General features: G+C 35.1%; 2 protein-coding genes across 2 annotated transcripts; one reads left to right on the top strand and one right to left on the bottom strand.

Annotated features, from left to right (window-relative positions):
- Nucleotides 1–965: 965 nt before the first annotated feature.
- Nucleotides 966–11,607, top strand: LOC122608297 (LEC14B protein). The gene is made up of 10 exons (XM_043781387.1): nt 966–1,051; nt 2,424–2,949; nt 3,187–3,306; nt 3,695–3,772; nt 4,370–4,546; nt 4,761–4,838; nt 4,967–5,142; nt 6,441–6,599; nt 7,024–7,084; nt 11,241–11,607. The coding sequence occupies exons 2-10, from the start codon at nt 2,521–2,523 to the stop codon at nt 11,430–11,432; spliced, it is 1,470 nt and encodes a 489-aa protein (XP_043637322.1). The 5' UTR covers nt 966–1,051; nt 2,424–2,520; the 3' UTR covers nt 11,433–11,607.
- Nucleotides 11,608–14,795: 3,188 nt separating this feature from the next.
- Nucleotides 14,796–16,477, bottom strand: LOC122608298 (LRR receptor-like serine/threonine-protein kinase ER1). The gene is made up of 2 exons (XM_043781388.1): nt 15,364–16,477; nt 14,796–15,150 (listed from the first exon to the last, which is right to left on the bottom strand). Exons 1-2 carry the CDS (start codon nt 16,422–16,424, stop codon nt 15,147–15,149), a joined length of 1,065 nt encoding a protein of 354 aa, XP_043637323.1. The 5' UTR covers nt 16,425–16,477; the 3' UTR covers nt 14,796–15,146.
- Between the last annotated feature and the right edge of the window lie 683 nt (nt 16,478–17,160).

Genomic DNA, 17,160 nt, shown 5'->3' with positions numbered 1-17,160 from the left:
TTTATCAAAATTAATAATACCTTAGCCTTTCTTAAAGCTTTTGTCAGACTCAAATTGTTCACACTCTACTCGATTTTGATGATACAAATCAATAGCTATTTGATTACATGTCTTAAGGTTTCAGTCGTTGTCACTTTATTAATTATGTCACATGTTCTTACTCATATATACTCGGTAACATATCCAAAGTAAAACCTAAGTGTGTCCAGTTATAACTAATTCACTATGTATACTTAAAAATACTTAATAGTTTACCCAGGTTTAACAACTTGATAACATGTGTCCAAATATAACTTTCAATAAGTTTGTTGAAATTTTTTCCTAGCTAACCTAAGTTAATAGACTTATGTAGTTATTACATAGTACCGCCTTTGTATATACTTGACTAGCTAAATAGTTAATTTTTATTTTTTCTGTTTTTATAAAACTTAAACTTTAAAATGTTATGGCAATTTTTTTTTTTTGAAGTTTATTGTTTATATAAATTTCTAAATCTTAAGTTAAAAGTCTTTTGAACCAATAAAACGTAAAGTATAATACTCTCTCATAATTTTATTCAATCTTCTTAAATTAATACTAGTACCGATACTATAATTGGATACCCGTTGACTCATCCTACATGAGTCATATGATGCTGGTACAATAACTTCTTCCTAATCCTTACATGACCTGGGCACCCCGAAAGATCGAACCCACATATTTAAACTTCACATGTGGGTCTAGACTTCATTGGTAACGAGTAGTTTAAAAGAATTGACTTTTTGTGTCAAGCGGGGATTGAACTTTAAGATCATTGACTTACGACTAGGTTAACTACTTGACTACTTGTTGGTATGTTGATTCTATGTCATTTTATGCTTAAAATGATGTATTTTGGACAACATAACATTTTTGACTAAAAAATCATGAAAATTAAGTACACAAATGAAACTTATTCAACTAAAAACCTCTGAAGTTAGGTGAGGTATATTCAAGCCTAAATTAAGATAATACTCACAATCAAATATTTTTTTTATTTCTTCATCTTCATTGAAGCTATACATATACACAGGTTAATTAATTACTTGGTTAATTCTTTTTAATTTAATTAGAATTCTATATCTAACTATTATAATTATAATACACTTTTGATTCTCTTAATCGTTGCTCTTAGCCTGTTAGTTTGGGTCTGTATATATATATATATAATTTGAGTGAATTTGTGGTTAATTTAAACTCAGTGTGAAGTTATAATGTTGTTTAAGTTTCTATATAGTATAATTGATCAATAAGGTAGATTATGTGTGGAGTATATGACTGGAAGTTAGTTTGCCGGTGTGTCGGTTTGTCGTAATCGAGCACTAGCATGGTAGGCGTGCACAGCCGCGGTTTACACTAATTTTGACAGTTTAAAGTGTTTTCGGTGTTGCTGGTGGTTAGGCAGAATGTGTTAGAACATGTATAAAAATTGATGAGGTGGCGCAATGCAATTCGTAGTGTAGATAGAAAAATGACGTGGCATAGTGCGATTGGTAGTAGTGTTGAATCTTGAAATGAGCGTGAGTAAATGCTTTATAGAACAGTTCAGATTTTCGATGGTTTTTGATGGTTCCCTGTGGTAGCTGAAAAAAACGTCGTTCTGTAACACGGTTCTACAAAATAATGAGCTTGTAAAAATGGTTTGCAGTGTTGAATTTGAAAATGAGGGTAGTACACTGCGCATAGATCAATCTCCTAGTGAAAAAAAGAGTTAGACTTTGATTTTAAAGTATAAAAATCAAGCGAGGTTGCCTACAATGTACTATTTAGTTGGTTTTAACAATGGAGGCACTTAGAAAGTATTCTGAGATAGATTCCTGGGTGAGGCAAGTTGGTGCCGCCTGAACGATCAAAAAACATAATTTTATGCAGCTTTGTCACTCTCTGAGCGGGCCGTTAGGTGAGATCAATTTATCTCTAATTTTGTAGACAGGTAGGTCTAGGACGGTCTGGCATATGCCAGCTTGGGGTTGCTGGAAAATCAACCTTTTGTATTGTGAGTAAAGTTATGCATTAAGGTAACCTTATTAGGAAATTAATTATTAGATTTGATAGATATAGCGGTTACATCTTTGTTACTTTTGTCTTCGCGAATTTGTTGATTTTGTATTTTAGCTCTAATATAGTAAACAACCATATATTAGTAATTTGTTAAGTTACAGTTTAAGCTTCTATAGGTAATCATCGAATCATCTTATACATGAAATAGATGATTGGAGGTTATGTTTGCTAGTGTATTCCTATAGAAGCTGAAATTCTACATCAAGGACTGCAAGTAGACTTACTTTACGCATACTTGTAGTGTGAAATATAAAATGATACGGTGTACTAGAATGTATAACTAATGGTAGATTTTCTTCAAGGTTCTTAAGAATTAGGATATGATATGATTTATTTATTTGCAGGGTTTACAAGCTGAAATTGAGGATGATATGAAGGAGCACAGCGTAATGTTTTCTGCTAGTATAAGACTTCAATCGTTTATAAAGTGTTCGTGTTGAAATGTTCTTTAGGGCGTGGAATACTGCTATAGGTGATATGGGATATGCTCTTAGTAGATTGGAGATAGACCCGGATTATTCTGATAGTGAATCTTCTCTTGTTGGAGATGATCATGACAGTCCTCGACCTTCGTCTCAAAATGATTTGGATCATGAAGTTGCCCAGTTAACTAAAATCAGATCGGCACCCCATGAAAGGTTGAAACGGGTTCTTCCTCGAAGAGAGGAGTTTCCAGTTTCACCGGTGAAGATGTTAGCTGGACGAGAAGGGAATTATTCTGGTAGAGGTAGGTTTTCTTCAGCAGATCAATGTCATCTTCTTAACAAATATCTACCAGTTAAAGGTCCTTCTACAATCGACCAATTGACTACCCGCGCTTATGTCTCGCAATTTTCAAATGATGGCTCCCTTTTTGTTGCTGCATTTCAGGTACTCATGGTTTTGTCTTGTCCTCGATGTTGTTATACTCTAATGATAATTTAAAAGGGATTTTGTTTCTACTCTCATAACTCATTATTATTGCCTTTCATCCTATTCTGGAGACGATGACCCTGATGAGAATAAGATTATAAGAATATACTAGTTTGAGGGTTAAAGATTGTCTTTACAATAAGTAGTTGTCGTCTGTTATTGATCTAAGAAGGTAAAACTTATTCTCTGCAACAGGGAAGCCACATTAAAGTTTATAATGCTGAAATGGGGTGGAAACTTCAAAAAAATATTGTTGCCAGAAGCTTGCGCTGGACGATTACAGATACATCTCTTTCACCAGATAAACGTTTCCTGGTGAGCCTTTCTCCTGAAAGTGATGTACTTTTAATCCCAGGTTGTAGTTTTGACATGTGTTAATTATCTATTCCTTTTTTTTTTCTTATGCAATGTCATCGACTTTATGTAAGGGACTTGTGAAATGATGAACACGTTAAATAATTAAAGTTACAGCAAAATAAAAAGGATGGATAGTGGAAACAGGCACATAGACATGAATGCTCCTGACTCCAGTTCCCCTTTTGTTCCTAAAAATCACTGCTCTGAAATGGTTATGTGTTAGTCACATGGCATTTGATGCTTTATCAAGTGATTATAGATTTTCTTTCAACATCTAAGAGATTAAGAAGTTATCTACTAGTTCGTACTTTTTTCTAACGCATATGTATTTTATTGTTACTGACAGGTTTATGCGACTATGTCTCCTATGGTCAACATTGTCAATATTGGATCTGCTGCAACAGAGTCTCATGCAAATGTTACGGTATGAACCGTTCTTGTGATTAGTAATATGCATTTCTTACAAATATGTATGTATGAGTATTTTCTTCATGCTTCTATTTCGCAAGGTCTGTGTTCATGTTTTGTGATAGATAGATACCGACCAAGGGTGTATGAAGACAGAAAGCTTGCATACATATGTAATTTACAAATGTATCAAAGTGTTCATATAAAGCTCTGCTAAAACATGAATAAAGATTATTTGAACGGAAATCAAAAATTGGCACTTGGGGATTCAACAGTTGATTATAGTTAAAGCGTGATGTGATAGAAATTAGTAATTGTATCTGAATACTTGAAATCTATAAGGATTACTGTCATTGAATCCCATCAACAACATGGTGGGGGCGATCCACCTTTAATGATAGTGTCAAAAGTGTCAAAGCATGTTTGTTTCTGTTTCTACAGTTAATATCCTAGCATTTCTACATGCTATCAAGTATCAACTGATTTTTTTTTTTTTTGAGGTGCAAGGTGGTCTTAGGTGTTTGATAATAATGATTGGGGTTTTATGGCAAAATACTTTCATTATCAGGTTCTTATGATATTTATGTGACACTTATATTTATGAAATTGGCAGGAGATCCATGAAGGGCTTGAATTTTCTGGTGATGATGAAGGGGGGTATTCATTTGGAATTTTTTCTGTAAAGTTTTCTAATGATGGCAAAGAACTTGTAGCTGGAAGTAGTGATGATTCAATTTATGTTTATGATATTGAAGCAAACAAACTTTCCCTTCGAATTCAAGCACATACGGTAATGTTTTTGTTAGTAGTCAGACTTTCAAACGGTTCTCTTTTAAGTAGCTACCTGTTAGACCTTTTAGAGAGAAGACCTAAACTAATTTTGCCCATTAGTGAATGAGTTGAAATTTTTACATCTAGCCACAAACTGTTATAGATCTTCACTGGTTTGCTATGACCGTGGTATTAGCTGTGCAACTTATTCCTATATTTGTAACCTGTTACAGTCAGATGTAAATAGCGTGTGTTTTGCTGATGAAACCAGTCACCTGATATATTCTGGGAGTGATGACAATCTCTGCAAGGTAAATCCTTTTTGGCAGACTTTACTCTGTGTTCCTTTCTCTTCCTTATAAGGAACTCCAGAGTCCAGATCACATTTTTTTTGTCTTCGCTAAATGGATGTTATCAAATGCTATACATCTATTTTCAGGTTTGGGACAGACGCTGCTTCAGATCAAAAGGAAAACCTGCTGGAATCCTGGTGGGGCACCTAGAAGGAATTACACATCTTGATAGCCGTAATGATGGTCGTTATTTCATTTCAAATGGAAAGGATCAGACCATCAAGCTTTGGGATATCCGAAAGATGTCCCCTAATGCCATTCAGTATGTTAACAACTTTTTGTGCTAATGAATAAATATCTTATTCATAAATCATATTGTTCAATATATTTAATCATGCTAGCAATGGCACCTCTTAGCCAAGCAAGTTTTTATATATCCTTTTTATCTTAACACTAGCGCTGTAGCTGCACCCTTCAGTGTTGAAAATGAAGAGAAGCGAGGAGTGCATATTTTTTAGGTCTGTAGTATGTGTTTCGTTGGTTTATATAAGGTGCCTATAAGTAGGGGATGTTTGGTTACAATGATATGAAATGGAAGGATGAGATTAATTCAAAGGATGATCCGAGGGTCAATATTCTCTCTCTTTTGTTTTAAGACAATTGTCCTAGACTCTTAGATGGGTCCCACAAAATAGATGCTTCATATAATACTATAGATCGAGTACATCTTTAAAGGTAACATAAAGTTAATGTACATAATCAGAAGTTTCCTTGGAAATGCTTGTTATGTTATGTCTCTTTTTACGACTGTAGTTTTCGATTTTATACTATTTGATGTAATCTTTAGCATAAGTTTAATCTGTAAGGAAGTTTGAAATGATCGGAGGATCATAGCCATTATGTGGTTTTCTTATTATTTTACTGGGTATCAATTGCTTATTTATCAATTGCATAGAATTTTGTGATCAATAGACCACAAGATGTAATCAACTTGCGTGGCTTGTCTTTGATGAATACTATATTTTATTATTTTTGAACTGTTGGGCAAATTGAGGTTATAAAGATCTGGTGATATGGTGGCTTGGTTGATGGTAATACAGCACATGATAATATGCCTTACTATTACTTTAAAGCCTTGGTCTCGCCTATGTTTGGTGCCTACAATTACTATGGTAATTTTGATTTTTGACTAAATAAATTATAATTAAGCCATCACCCATTACTATAGATAAAGCACTTTGTAAGTTCTTGTATTCATCCCACCACTACACTTTTAGCATACTAAGATATAAGTAGAGAGTTACTGAGATTAGTCTCCTGATAATAAGAGATATGAAGTTAGTGTATAATCCTTGTGATTAGAGAGTGCTGTAATTCCTATTTTTCTACATAGTGAACGATCCTCTCCTTGCCCATTGTTTTTACTCTCTCGGGGTTTTCCACATTAAATCTATGTGTCATCTTTTGGTGCTGTTTTCTCATATTTTAGTTGTGGGTTTGTTTCAGTTCGGTGTCACTTTTCTCTATAAGATCATGACTGTAGGCTTCTTGCAGTTGTTTAATACTTGGGCTACATATATCAATATTTAATGCTTTCTTATCTTTTTTTTTCTTTCTCAGCACTCCTGGGTTCAGGAACTATGAATGGGATTATAGATGGATGGACTACCCTCTTCGGGCACGGGATGTGAAACATCCAAATGATCAATCTGTTTCCACATATAAAGGTCATTCCGTATTACGTACACTGATACGCTGCTACTTTTCACCAGAGTATAGGTACGTGCAACGCTTACGTTTGGCAGCAATATACCATTCACTAAAAACTTCAATTTTACGACGATCCTTTGTTCAGTCATATCTTTAACTGAAGGGTAATTTAAGATCATCAAATTTTAAGCTTATTAAAGTTTTGGAAATGTCTGTTGAGAAGTAGACTTCTTCTGGATAGGGTATTAGTCTGGGATACTGCTTCTTTGTTCCAAAATGCGTCCTTCAGATTAACTTGGGATTTAACTACATGTCTTGTCGTCTTGTTTATCCTTTTCAATTACTTGTAAATTTAATCCAAAGCCTTAATTTTACTCAAACTGATATCTTTCTTGTTTCCTATTGCCTTCTCATTTCCTTCTTGTGTGTGTGTGGTTTAGCAGTATTATTAACTGCACTAAAAGTAATTGATTCCTTATTTATGATGTTACAGCACTGGCCAGAAGTATATCTATACTGGTTCTCATGATTCTTGTGTTTATGTTTATGATTTGGTACGTATCCTACTCTCTAAACTGTAATATCTTTCATTCTAATTCATTAGCCTGCTGTTAAAATAACTTTGGCATCAATCTTAGTTGTTATATCTGAAGTCGAGCATTGGGTTTCTGGGCTATATAAAAATGTTGATCCTTATAATAATTTGTGATTTATTGAATTGTTAATAGATAGGGATTACAAGAGGCTATATTTATAGACTAGCCTAAACTAATACATGGAAACTAATACTATAGAAACTTAATATATAGTAACTAATATATCTAATCCGTCCCCTCAAGCTAAGGCCGTTGAGTGACTCTTAGCTTGGATCGCAACAACAAGAACCGATCAGATGATAAGACTTTCGTAATAACATCAGGAATCTGATCTTGTGAAGATATGAACTTTACTGATAAATTTCTTTAAGCAACCTTCTCTCGTACAAAATGAAAATCAATTTCCACATGCTTTGTGCGAGCATGAAAGACGAGAGCATGAAAGACGGGATTAGCTGACATAAGTAGCACCTAGATTGTCACACCACAATGTTGGAATAGTCCGCATAGGAATGCGCAATTCTTGAAGTAGAGATTGAAGCCATGTAAGTTCGGCGACAGTGTCAGCCATAGCCTTGTACTCAGCCTCTGTGGGTGACCGAGATAAAGTTCGTTGTTTTCTAGCAGACCAAGAGACAAGATTAGATCCAAGATATATAGCAAATCCCCTTGTGGATCGACGGTCATCTGGGCAACCAGCCCAATCAGCATCTGAGTAGGCATTAATAACATTAAAAGAGACATCGGCATAAACATGTAACTAAGTGGATGATTTGCTAGAGATGCATAATCCGTAACGGATGTCCCTTGTAAATAACGGAGAATATGCTTAACAACTGACTAATGATTCTGAGTTAGGGAGTGCATGTATTGACACACTTTGTTCACAGCAAATGCGATATCAGGCCTAGAAAAGGTAGCATACTGGAGACCCCCAACAATACTTTCGGTATTTTACTGGATCCGAAAAAGCGGTGCTATCATCATTAGACAAAACCACAAATGTAGAAAGTGAAGATGGAACTGGTTTGGCATTGGACAAATTTGCGCGTCCAAGAGATCCATAATATATTTGGATTGAGATAGCAACAAATCTGAACCTGTACGTGTGATTTCCACATCTAGAAAATAGGACAGATGCCCCATGTCTTGAATGACGAAGGCACGACTAAGCTAATGAACAACCTGATCAAGCACCAACGGGTTGTTACCTGTCAAAATAATATCATCGACGTACACTAGCATACATAACACTGTACCACGAGCACAATAGATAAAAAGCGAGGGATCAGTTTTGGATCCCCTAAAACCGATGCGATAAAGAGCCTGAGAGAGCCGATGAAACCACACTTTTGGTGCTTGCTTTAGACCGTACAATGATTTGTGCAATAAACACGCATGATCAGGTTTTGATCTGTCAAGAAAACCTGGCGGTTGTTGTAGATACACTGTTTCCTTAAGATCACTATGTAAGAAAGCATTCTGGACATCTAATTGTCTGAAGGGCCAATGGTTAGCTGTAGCAATGGATAAAACAACCCGGATAGTGGTAGCCTTGACAACAGGGCTAAAAGGTGTCAGTGTAATCAATGCCCGGCTGCGGGTGAAATCCCTTAGCAACAAGTCTCGCTTTTTAGCGAGTGATAATTCCCCGTTGATCACGTTTAACTTTGTATACTCACTTACAATCAACTACATTTTTTCCAGGAACACGTAGCACTAATGACCATGTGCCGTTTCTGATGAGAGCCGAATATTCATCCTCCATGGCTTTGCGCCAGAGAGGGTTCTTGTTAGCAATAGCAAAGGTAGCGGGTTCAGATTTGGAAAGAGATGTGGAGGTATGATTCGCAGACGGATCAAAATTTTTTGTTTTAGGCGGATTTTGGCGAAGATTTGAAGGACGTGTGCGTGTAATAGTCTGGGGTGGTGATGATGGTCTAGAGGAGGGAATGAGATCGACGAGTTGTGTGGGTTCTGATGAATGTTGTAATGGTTGGACAGGAGGAATGAGCGTAGTTGTGCACTCAGGTGGAGGAGGTAAATCAATATTTTCAGCTGACCCATCGAAAATTGGGTTAATCGTAGGAGTTGGAGGTGATGGATAAGACGAGAAGTATTCATCTGGTTGGGAGGTAGGTGTAGGTGGCGAGGTGGGTTGACGAAATGGGAAGAAGTGTTCATTAAAGCGGACATGAGGAGCAATATAGAGACGCTCAGACTCTTGGTCAAAACACCAATACCCGTGATGGAAGGTGCTATACCCCAAGAATGTGCAAGGAGTAGACCGAAAATCCATTTTGTGTGGATTATAAGGTCGTAGGTGAGGAAAACATTGACTACCAAAAACACGGAGAAAAGTGTAATTGGGTGTAAGTTTGAACAAAAACTTGAAGGGAGAGATGTGTGCTGTGTTTGAAGAGGGCATGCGATTGATAAGGTAGACTTCAGTGTCAAAGGCAAAGTGCCAGAGTTTAGATGGGACACCGAATTGAGAAAGAAAAGTGAGACCAGTTTCAACAACATGTCGGTGTCGTCTTTCAACAAGGCCATTTTGTTCACTTGTGTGAGGACAAGAGATCCTGTAGATGATCCCTAGATTTGAGAAAAAAAGAGACAATTTGCGAAATTCACCCACGCCATCGGTTTGGACTGATTTCAGTTTTGTTTTAAATTGACGTTCTGTCGTAGCAACAAATTGAGTAAATATATGATAGACATCAGATTTACGTTTCATGAGAAAGAACCACATGTAACGTGAAAAGGTATCAACACACAACAAAAAATAAGAATGACAATAGAAAGAAGGAACGGGTGAAGGACCCCAAACATCACAATAAATAAGATCAAGAATATTCAAAGCTTTATTGCGAGAGAATTGTAAATGCAGTTTGGAAGACTTGCCAATAGAGTAAGCAGTACAATGACTTAAAGAGCTATTACTAGAAAGCGGTAAATTAAATCTAGATAACATAGAAGAAAATAATTTTGAATGAAGGTGACCTAGTCTTTGATGCCACACGTCCGGAGAGACTCGAACAGTGCTGAAGACAGATTTTTGGATAGGTTGATAGCTCGGTAAAATAAAGGAGTAGAGACCTCCATTACTTGGACGGCGATAGAAATTAAATTAAATGTATGGGTTTTGTCCAGATGTAGTCAAAGGAGAAGTTTGGTGGCGACGGTGGACTCACACGTCTGAAAAAGGGGTTAATTGCCGGAATTTTAAATTTTCCGGCAGAATTTGTGGAGGCGTGTGAGAGCGCGTGAAGGGTCTTCCGGAGACGAACTTTGAAAGGGTTTTTCGGAATTAAAATCCGAAGCTAATGGTTGTGGAGGTGTTGTGTGATTCGAAGATATAGAGGGTTAATTAGAAACTAACAGATTTAGGGTGTTTTTTTTTTTTTTCTGGCCGGAAATTGTGTCCGGAATTTATACCTATGATACCATATAATAATTTGTGATTTATTGAATTGTTAATAGATAGGGTTTATAAGAGGCTATATTTATAGAGTAGCCTAAACTAATACATGGAAACTAATATTATAGAAACTTAATATATAGTAACTATTATATCTAATAATCCTCAAATGAAATTGTACACATATTTTAACATGAGCGGCAAAACAATAAATAGAAGAGACTTATAATTCTCTTCTTGGTTTGAACTTAAAATCGGCAAAATCGCTAGTTGCTTTGCATCCTTGTTACATAGAGGTGACCAATTGGGGACGGGTGACAGTTATAGATGGGTGGTTATTATATTTGGGTCAAAATAGGAGGGTCGACCTGCCGAGCCATCAACACTTTCTTGTCCTTAATTTGTATATCGTAACTAATTTAAAATCAAGTATAATTGCAAAAAATAACTTATAAAAGTAATAGAATCATTTCTTGTTATTAGAACGCTGTTACATTTTTTGTTTAACCTAGGTATCTGACCCGCATTGCGAGATTGCAAACTTTTTAATACATGTTAAGCGACTTTTAAACCATTTTACCCGCTCCGCTTGTTTCACTATCAACCAACTTACTCTATCTGACCTGTTGTCAACAATATACAGCCGTGGTTGACCCGTTTCCATATTCATGGGTCCATTTTAACCATTTTCAGGTGAGTGGAGCTCAAGTTGCGCGACTTGTCCACCATAAGTCAACTGTACGAGATTGCAGTTGGCACCCTTATTATCCAATGCTTGTTAGTTCTTCATTTGACGGAGATATCGCAAAGTGGGAATTTCCTGGTAATGCAGATGCCCCAATTCCTGTGAACACTAGTAGGCCGCGAAGACAACATTTTGATTGATTAAACACGCTGCGGAATCTGTAAGTTCATTGAAAATAAGGAAAAGATAGAACGAATAACTTTTTTGTTGTTGTGATCTGTAAATTTATTTTGGAAGAAAAGATTGTCAATTTCTTTCCGGAGAAAAGATTGTATATAAAACTTACTCCGTATATAATAAATCATGTTTACCATATATATTTTTTAATTTAATACAAGTACAGTTATATACCCCAAGTGATGCTATTCAGCACACATATAGCAAGTCTTTTGTGTGTGAGCCTTTATTTGTGGCGTGGCGTGGCGTCCTACTATTCAAGTAGCAACGCGAAATATGATGACTGCCTTTGAACTTGGTTTTTCTCCTTTCTTTATTTTATTTATTTATTTTTATTTTATTTCTTTTTAGTGTGTGTCGGGCTGTCTGCGTGTATGGGGCATGCCTTGTAGGATTTGTTTGATGATATTTTTGAGGTGGCATGGGAAAGTCGCACCAAAAAAGATTCTTCGACACATTTTGAGTTTACTTGGCACTTTTTAAATTCAAGAGTTTATTTTTATGAACCACTAGTATGTCAAATATGATAGCATATGTTGTATTACGTGATGGTTAAACTTGTTTTTATTCAATAAAAATCGATCTAGGAGGTTTTACGGATTATAGAAGACACTTGGACGATTTTTGAGTCGTTCCCTGTCAGCTAATTCTGTCTAACTTGACTTGTTAGAGATACAATGCAATGTGAATCGACCCATTAATATATATATTAAAAACAAAGGTATGGAAATACGTGTAAAGAATAGTAACGGGTTATTTTATTTGTTTGGGCCCATTTTCATTTTCTTAATAGGCTAACTACATTTTATTTTGGACCCATCTTATATTCTTAATTTTAGACTTGACAAATTATGTTTTGATCTTTTAAATTGTTTTTAATTTGTTTACAAAGATCATTTATTTTAATTGCATATTATCATTTTTTAAGTTTGTAACATTTTTAAGATTATCTCATGTTATTACAAGTGAATTATTACATAGTATATATACAGATAACAGTAGGTGTATGTTTTGAATATATACACCTAACCATCTCCGGAAAATTTGTTTGCAATACTTATTAGTTTCAATATTATTTCGGTTGATGTTTTATTATTATGGATTATTTTTGTTTTACTTTCTATTTTCAATGATTTGAGAAGTTAGCTTTAATTATGTTTGTATTTTTATCTTAAAGATTCTACTTTTATACTTATTATCTTTTACAATTTATATAATATATTAATAATTTACAATTTATATAATATATAAAATTTTACTGTCGATTTTTTTCTTAATTTATAATTTCTTAGTTGGATCAGTGGTAAACACCTTTGCCTCTGGAGATAGAAGGCATGGGTTCTATCCTCATCCCATGCAAAGGTTGGAGGGACTTTTCTACCATTTAGGTAGAAACTGGAAGCAGCCTCTCTATTTAGGTAGAGGTAAGGTCTGCCTACATCTTAACCTCCCCCAAACACCGTCGAGGTATTGGGGCTCAAAACCCGCGGAAGGCGGCACTGAGCAGTTACTTTTTGTACTCATTAAAAAATCAATATCAACTCAGGTTTTGAGCTATATAATATTTCTAAAAGCATGTAATAATTTTTATACAGTACGGAACACAATAAATATAATGTCTCCCGGGGCAACGCCCGGGTAACGTATCTCGTTCATATTAAAATTGATCTATTGCTATATTCACATTCACTAGTAAATTTTCTAGATTTAACGTATTTTGACACACTATTTGATAAATCCAGAAAACTTCTTTCTGCTTTATAGTTGAATGTGGAAAAAGTTGCGACTAATGAGTAAGGTTGTGAAGATAACGACTAAAAGAAGATCAATTATATGTTTTAGTCATTGTATAAAGGGGTTTGCTAAATACAACCTCTAGGGCTATGTTTAAGGTGCATAAATTGTTTGTACATTTACCATGAAAATTAGGGGGCGAGATTTTAATATGAAAGGTACAAGTTTTTTTATGCACGTTAAATACAGACCTAAGGGTTGTATTAGGGCTGTATTTAACATTTCCCTTGTATAAAAGATAAAATAAGATTGATTTTGCTCCCAACACAATATGAGCGTATTGACTTAAAAGAGATTAATGTTGATATATTTAGAGCAAGAGGTACTGGCTGGGGTGGGGTTTGGTGTGAAGGACATGGCGTCCTACTTCGTCATGGTCACCACACCACTGGCGTTCCGAGTCATCCGAATGTGGATGCCTGTTGTAATGGAAGCAAGTAGCGTCCGTTTTTGTTTCTTTTTTTTTTACTCTCATAAGTAAGCACACTAGTCCAAAACGTGTTGCATACCAAATATATAAACTGGATAATGATAAATTAACTTAATTGGTATGCCTAAAGTTGTGTCTAATTGTAAGATGATGACATGTGAAAAAATCAGGGGGCAAGATTAGGAAAGAGAATTAATGCATTCCACATGTCAAATTCTTAAGATTTTAGGCATTTCTTCAAGCAAAACAAACAAACAAAAGGTAGCAAAAAAAAGTAAAAAACAACAAAACAAAAAGCACAGATTGAACCTGCATGATGCCTTTGCCACTAACTCCCTTGTAAACAACCCCACATGTTTTACTCGGCTACACTTTCGCTACTAATATAATATTATCTACCCATGGATAAACTCGAATCCAATTTCAACGTATAAAAGTGTGATACTATATTATCTATACTCCATATTAAAAATTATATGACGGTGTTAAAAAATTTACAAGTTTGAGACATGGGATTTTACTTTTTTTTTTTCTTTAAAACAAAACATAAATTATCTTCATTCTTTCTTTCTTTCTCGAAAACAACACACAAAATATTCTTTTTTATGATATACCAAAACAATACACACCCCTTTATTTCTGTGAATAATCACCGTCGTCGTCCATCATCACCAACACTCTGGCCACCGTCGTCCATGATATCCATCGCACGCGCGGGTATCATGCTCGTATTATAAGGGTAATGATCAATCCTCCTAAATTATTAGCCTAATAATCCTCTTAATTAATAAGATTATGACATATAGAAAATCAGGGGGTGAGATTAAAAAAAAGAATGATATATTATATATTAGAAGAATTTATCATTTTCCATATTATAATTCTGATGTGGTTCGCTAAAGAAGTCGGCGTGTTTTGTTTTATCTTTTGTTATCCTTGCCAGTGTGATTGTTAGCGTTGTTTGTTTGTTAAGATAATTTGTTACTGGATATTGTCATATATGCCATTAGAATTCAAGCCATGTAAAATAAAACCAAGCACAACACTTAAAATGTCCAAAATCTTGTAAGTTCAATTATATTCGATTAAGTTAACAGCAATCTAATGACATTTGAGTAAAATAAACTATAGTAATTAACATATATAGACAAAGTAAAGTGATTTGTATATCATAACAAGGTAACGATGGAAGTTCCGTCGCGCATCATGTGTCCCGGGCTCAGGTGCGGTTGAGCACACAATGCTTACATACATTCAAATAATGATCATAGTATATAATGGAATTTATATGTTATATGGCAATACAATATGCCTCTCATAAGCAACCTATTCCAGAACATCAATTGTCATGAACAACATACTAAATTACTAGCATTCATATCCTTGTGCCAAAAATTGCATATGCTCAAAATTTCATTTTTCCATAAAAACTTTACAAAACATTGCAACATTTTCACCTAAAAACATGAAATTGACACTAGTAAAAAAGTTGAACCCTTCAAATATACACCAAAAAAAATCAATTGAATTAAAGATGATAATAGTTTTAATGAATAAATAAATAAATAATAACCATAAAAAAACCTACTCTATATTTTTAAATACCATATCATTATTTTATCAAAAAAATATGAATAAAATGAATATATAAGCCAAAATTTCAAATTTACCCTTTCCATTGCATGCATTGTGTTGTGGGTCGGGTCTTCTGAGTACCAGCTTCAATCGGGCATGGAGTTTGAATCGGTAACACCATACAATTATATTGTAAACATAACGAACTACTTAAAGGAATCTCAACCATTGGATCTATTGGAACCCCCGTTAAATAGTTATGTTGGAGATATAACAATTGTATATCTCCACCCGTTAACCGGTCCACTAAGACAGTCGGAACTGACCCAGTGAACCGGTTATTATTTAAATAAAGATTTTGCACTTTTGAAAATAATGGTGACACTTGCCCATACAACATATTATGACTAAGATCAACAGTTGGGATCGAAACATCATTGAACGGTTGAACCGGGCCAGAAAATAAATTTCGTTCGAGTTGAAGATTTGTTATTGGGAACGAAAATACACAACTCGGTATTGGACCTGTGAACCGGTTCAAGCTTAAGTCTAAATAGTTAAGCTGGTTTAGATTTGGGAGCACATATTCTAGTGAACCGTTGAACCGGTTCCAAGAAAGGGAAAGATATTGTAAAGATGATGGGAGTGATCCCGGTTCAATCGGACCGGTTAAGTTGTTGTGTTTAAGGTCCAACCGGGTTAATGTTTGTGAAACAAAAGAAGGGATTGAACCGGACAAATGATTATGACATAAAACAAGGTTGGTTAACGCCGGTAGACTTCCGACCGCCGGGGGTATATTTCCGGCGAGGTTGTTGTAACTCAAATCAAGTGTTCTTAACTCAGTGAGTTGACTCAATGCCACCGGAATCTTGCCAGAGATAAAATTACGACTGATACCGATAAACCGGAGATTTTTAAGCTCAGAAATGGTCGCCGGAAGTTGACCCATTACACGGCCGGGGACAATGGTGAGTTCCGCGAGCTGGGTCAACTTACCGATGGCTGGGTCAATCCGGCCAGAAAGACCAGGCGCGCCGGCGCGTGGGTCTCCGAGGTTTAAAGAAATGACTCTTTCGCCAGAGCAAAAAACTCCGGCGAAGTTACATGGGTCGGATGTGAAATCCCATGATGTAAAATAATTTGATCCGGGCATGTCTTGTAAAGATTTTTTTATTGATTGTAATGCTAAAAAATCTATAGGGTCTAATATTGCAAAAGAAAAATTTATTTGATGAATACATATAAAAATATTTATCAGAAATAATACTAACATTTTTTCCATCCTTATTGTCACAAGTAACTATAAGTAACAAAAAAATTTTTTTGCCAACTATAATATTAAGATCACTAAAAAAAACACAAGCTTATATCAAACTATGAATAAATAGATTTTTGTAAACCTTCTAACTATAAAGCACACTAAAGAGCTATCTATATACAAAAAATAGAAATAGAGAAACTTTTAAGAATCTTAAAAGGGGAAAGAGGGTGAATAAAAGGGAATATACAATGAAAAACAGATGAAATATATCTAAAAGAAAGTGTAAAAATGGAAAATGGGAGATTATTCTTGAAGTGTATGTTTTGGTATGAGAAAATGTGGGAAGTTTTGGTGGAGAGATCAGAGAAGAAGATGATGGATGATGATGTTGAAGTGTACTTTAAAGCTTGATAAATGAAGTCAGAAAACTGCTTTGTATGTGTATGTTTTTTAATGGAAATTATTAATTATTAATTTTGTTTTGGTTAGGTTCGGGTGGTACCAACGGTAGTCCAAGCCTACGTGGGAGGTTCGGGTGGCAGGTCAGATTCAGTAAGATGCTTTCTATTGACACGTCATTTAGATTTAGTGGAAGTATCATATACTTTGTTTTCTGAATATCGTAGTG

Source organism: Erigeron canadensis, chromosome 7, assembly GCF_010389155.1.
Source record: "Erigeron canadensis isolate Cc75 chromosome 7, C_canadensis_v1, whole genome shotgun sequence".
Lineage (NCBI taxonomy): Eukaryota > Viridiplantae > Streptophyta > Magnoliopsida > Asterales > Asteraceae > Erigeron > Erigeron canadensis.
This window is presented reverse-complemented; position numbering and strand designations above follow the sequence as displayed.

Bases quoted from the DNA above. Each gene is read 5' to 3' on its own strand.
- LOC122608297 (XM_043781387.1), top strand. From the start codon at position 2,521: ATGTTCTTTAGGGCGTGGAATACTGCTATAGGTGATATGGGATATGCT. The intron at 2,950-3,186 runs GTACTCATGGTT...TCTCTGCAACAG, and splicing joins TTTTTGTTGCTGCATTTCAG to GGAAGCCACATTAAAGTTTA. The intron at 3,773-4,369 runs GTATGAACCGTT...TGAAATTGGCAG, and splicing joins AGTCTCATGCAAATGTTACG to GAGATCCATGAAGGGCTTGA.
- LOC122608298 (XM_043781388.1), bottom strand. From the start codon at position 16,424: ATGCCCGGATCAAATTATTTTACATCATGGGATTTCACATCCGACCCA.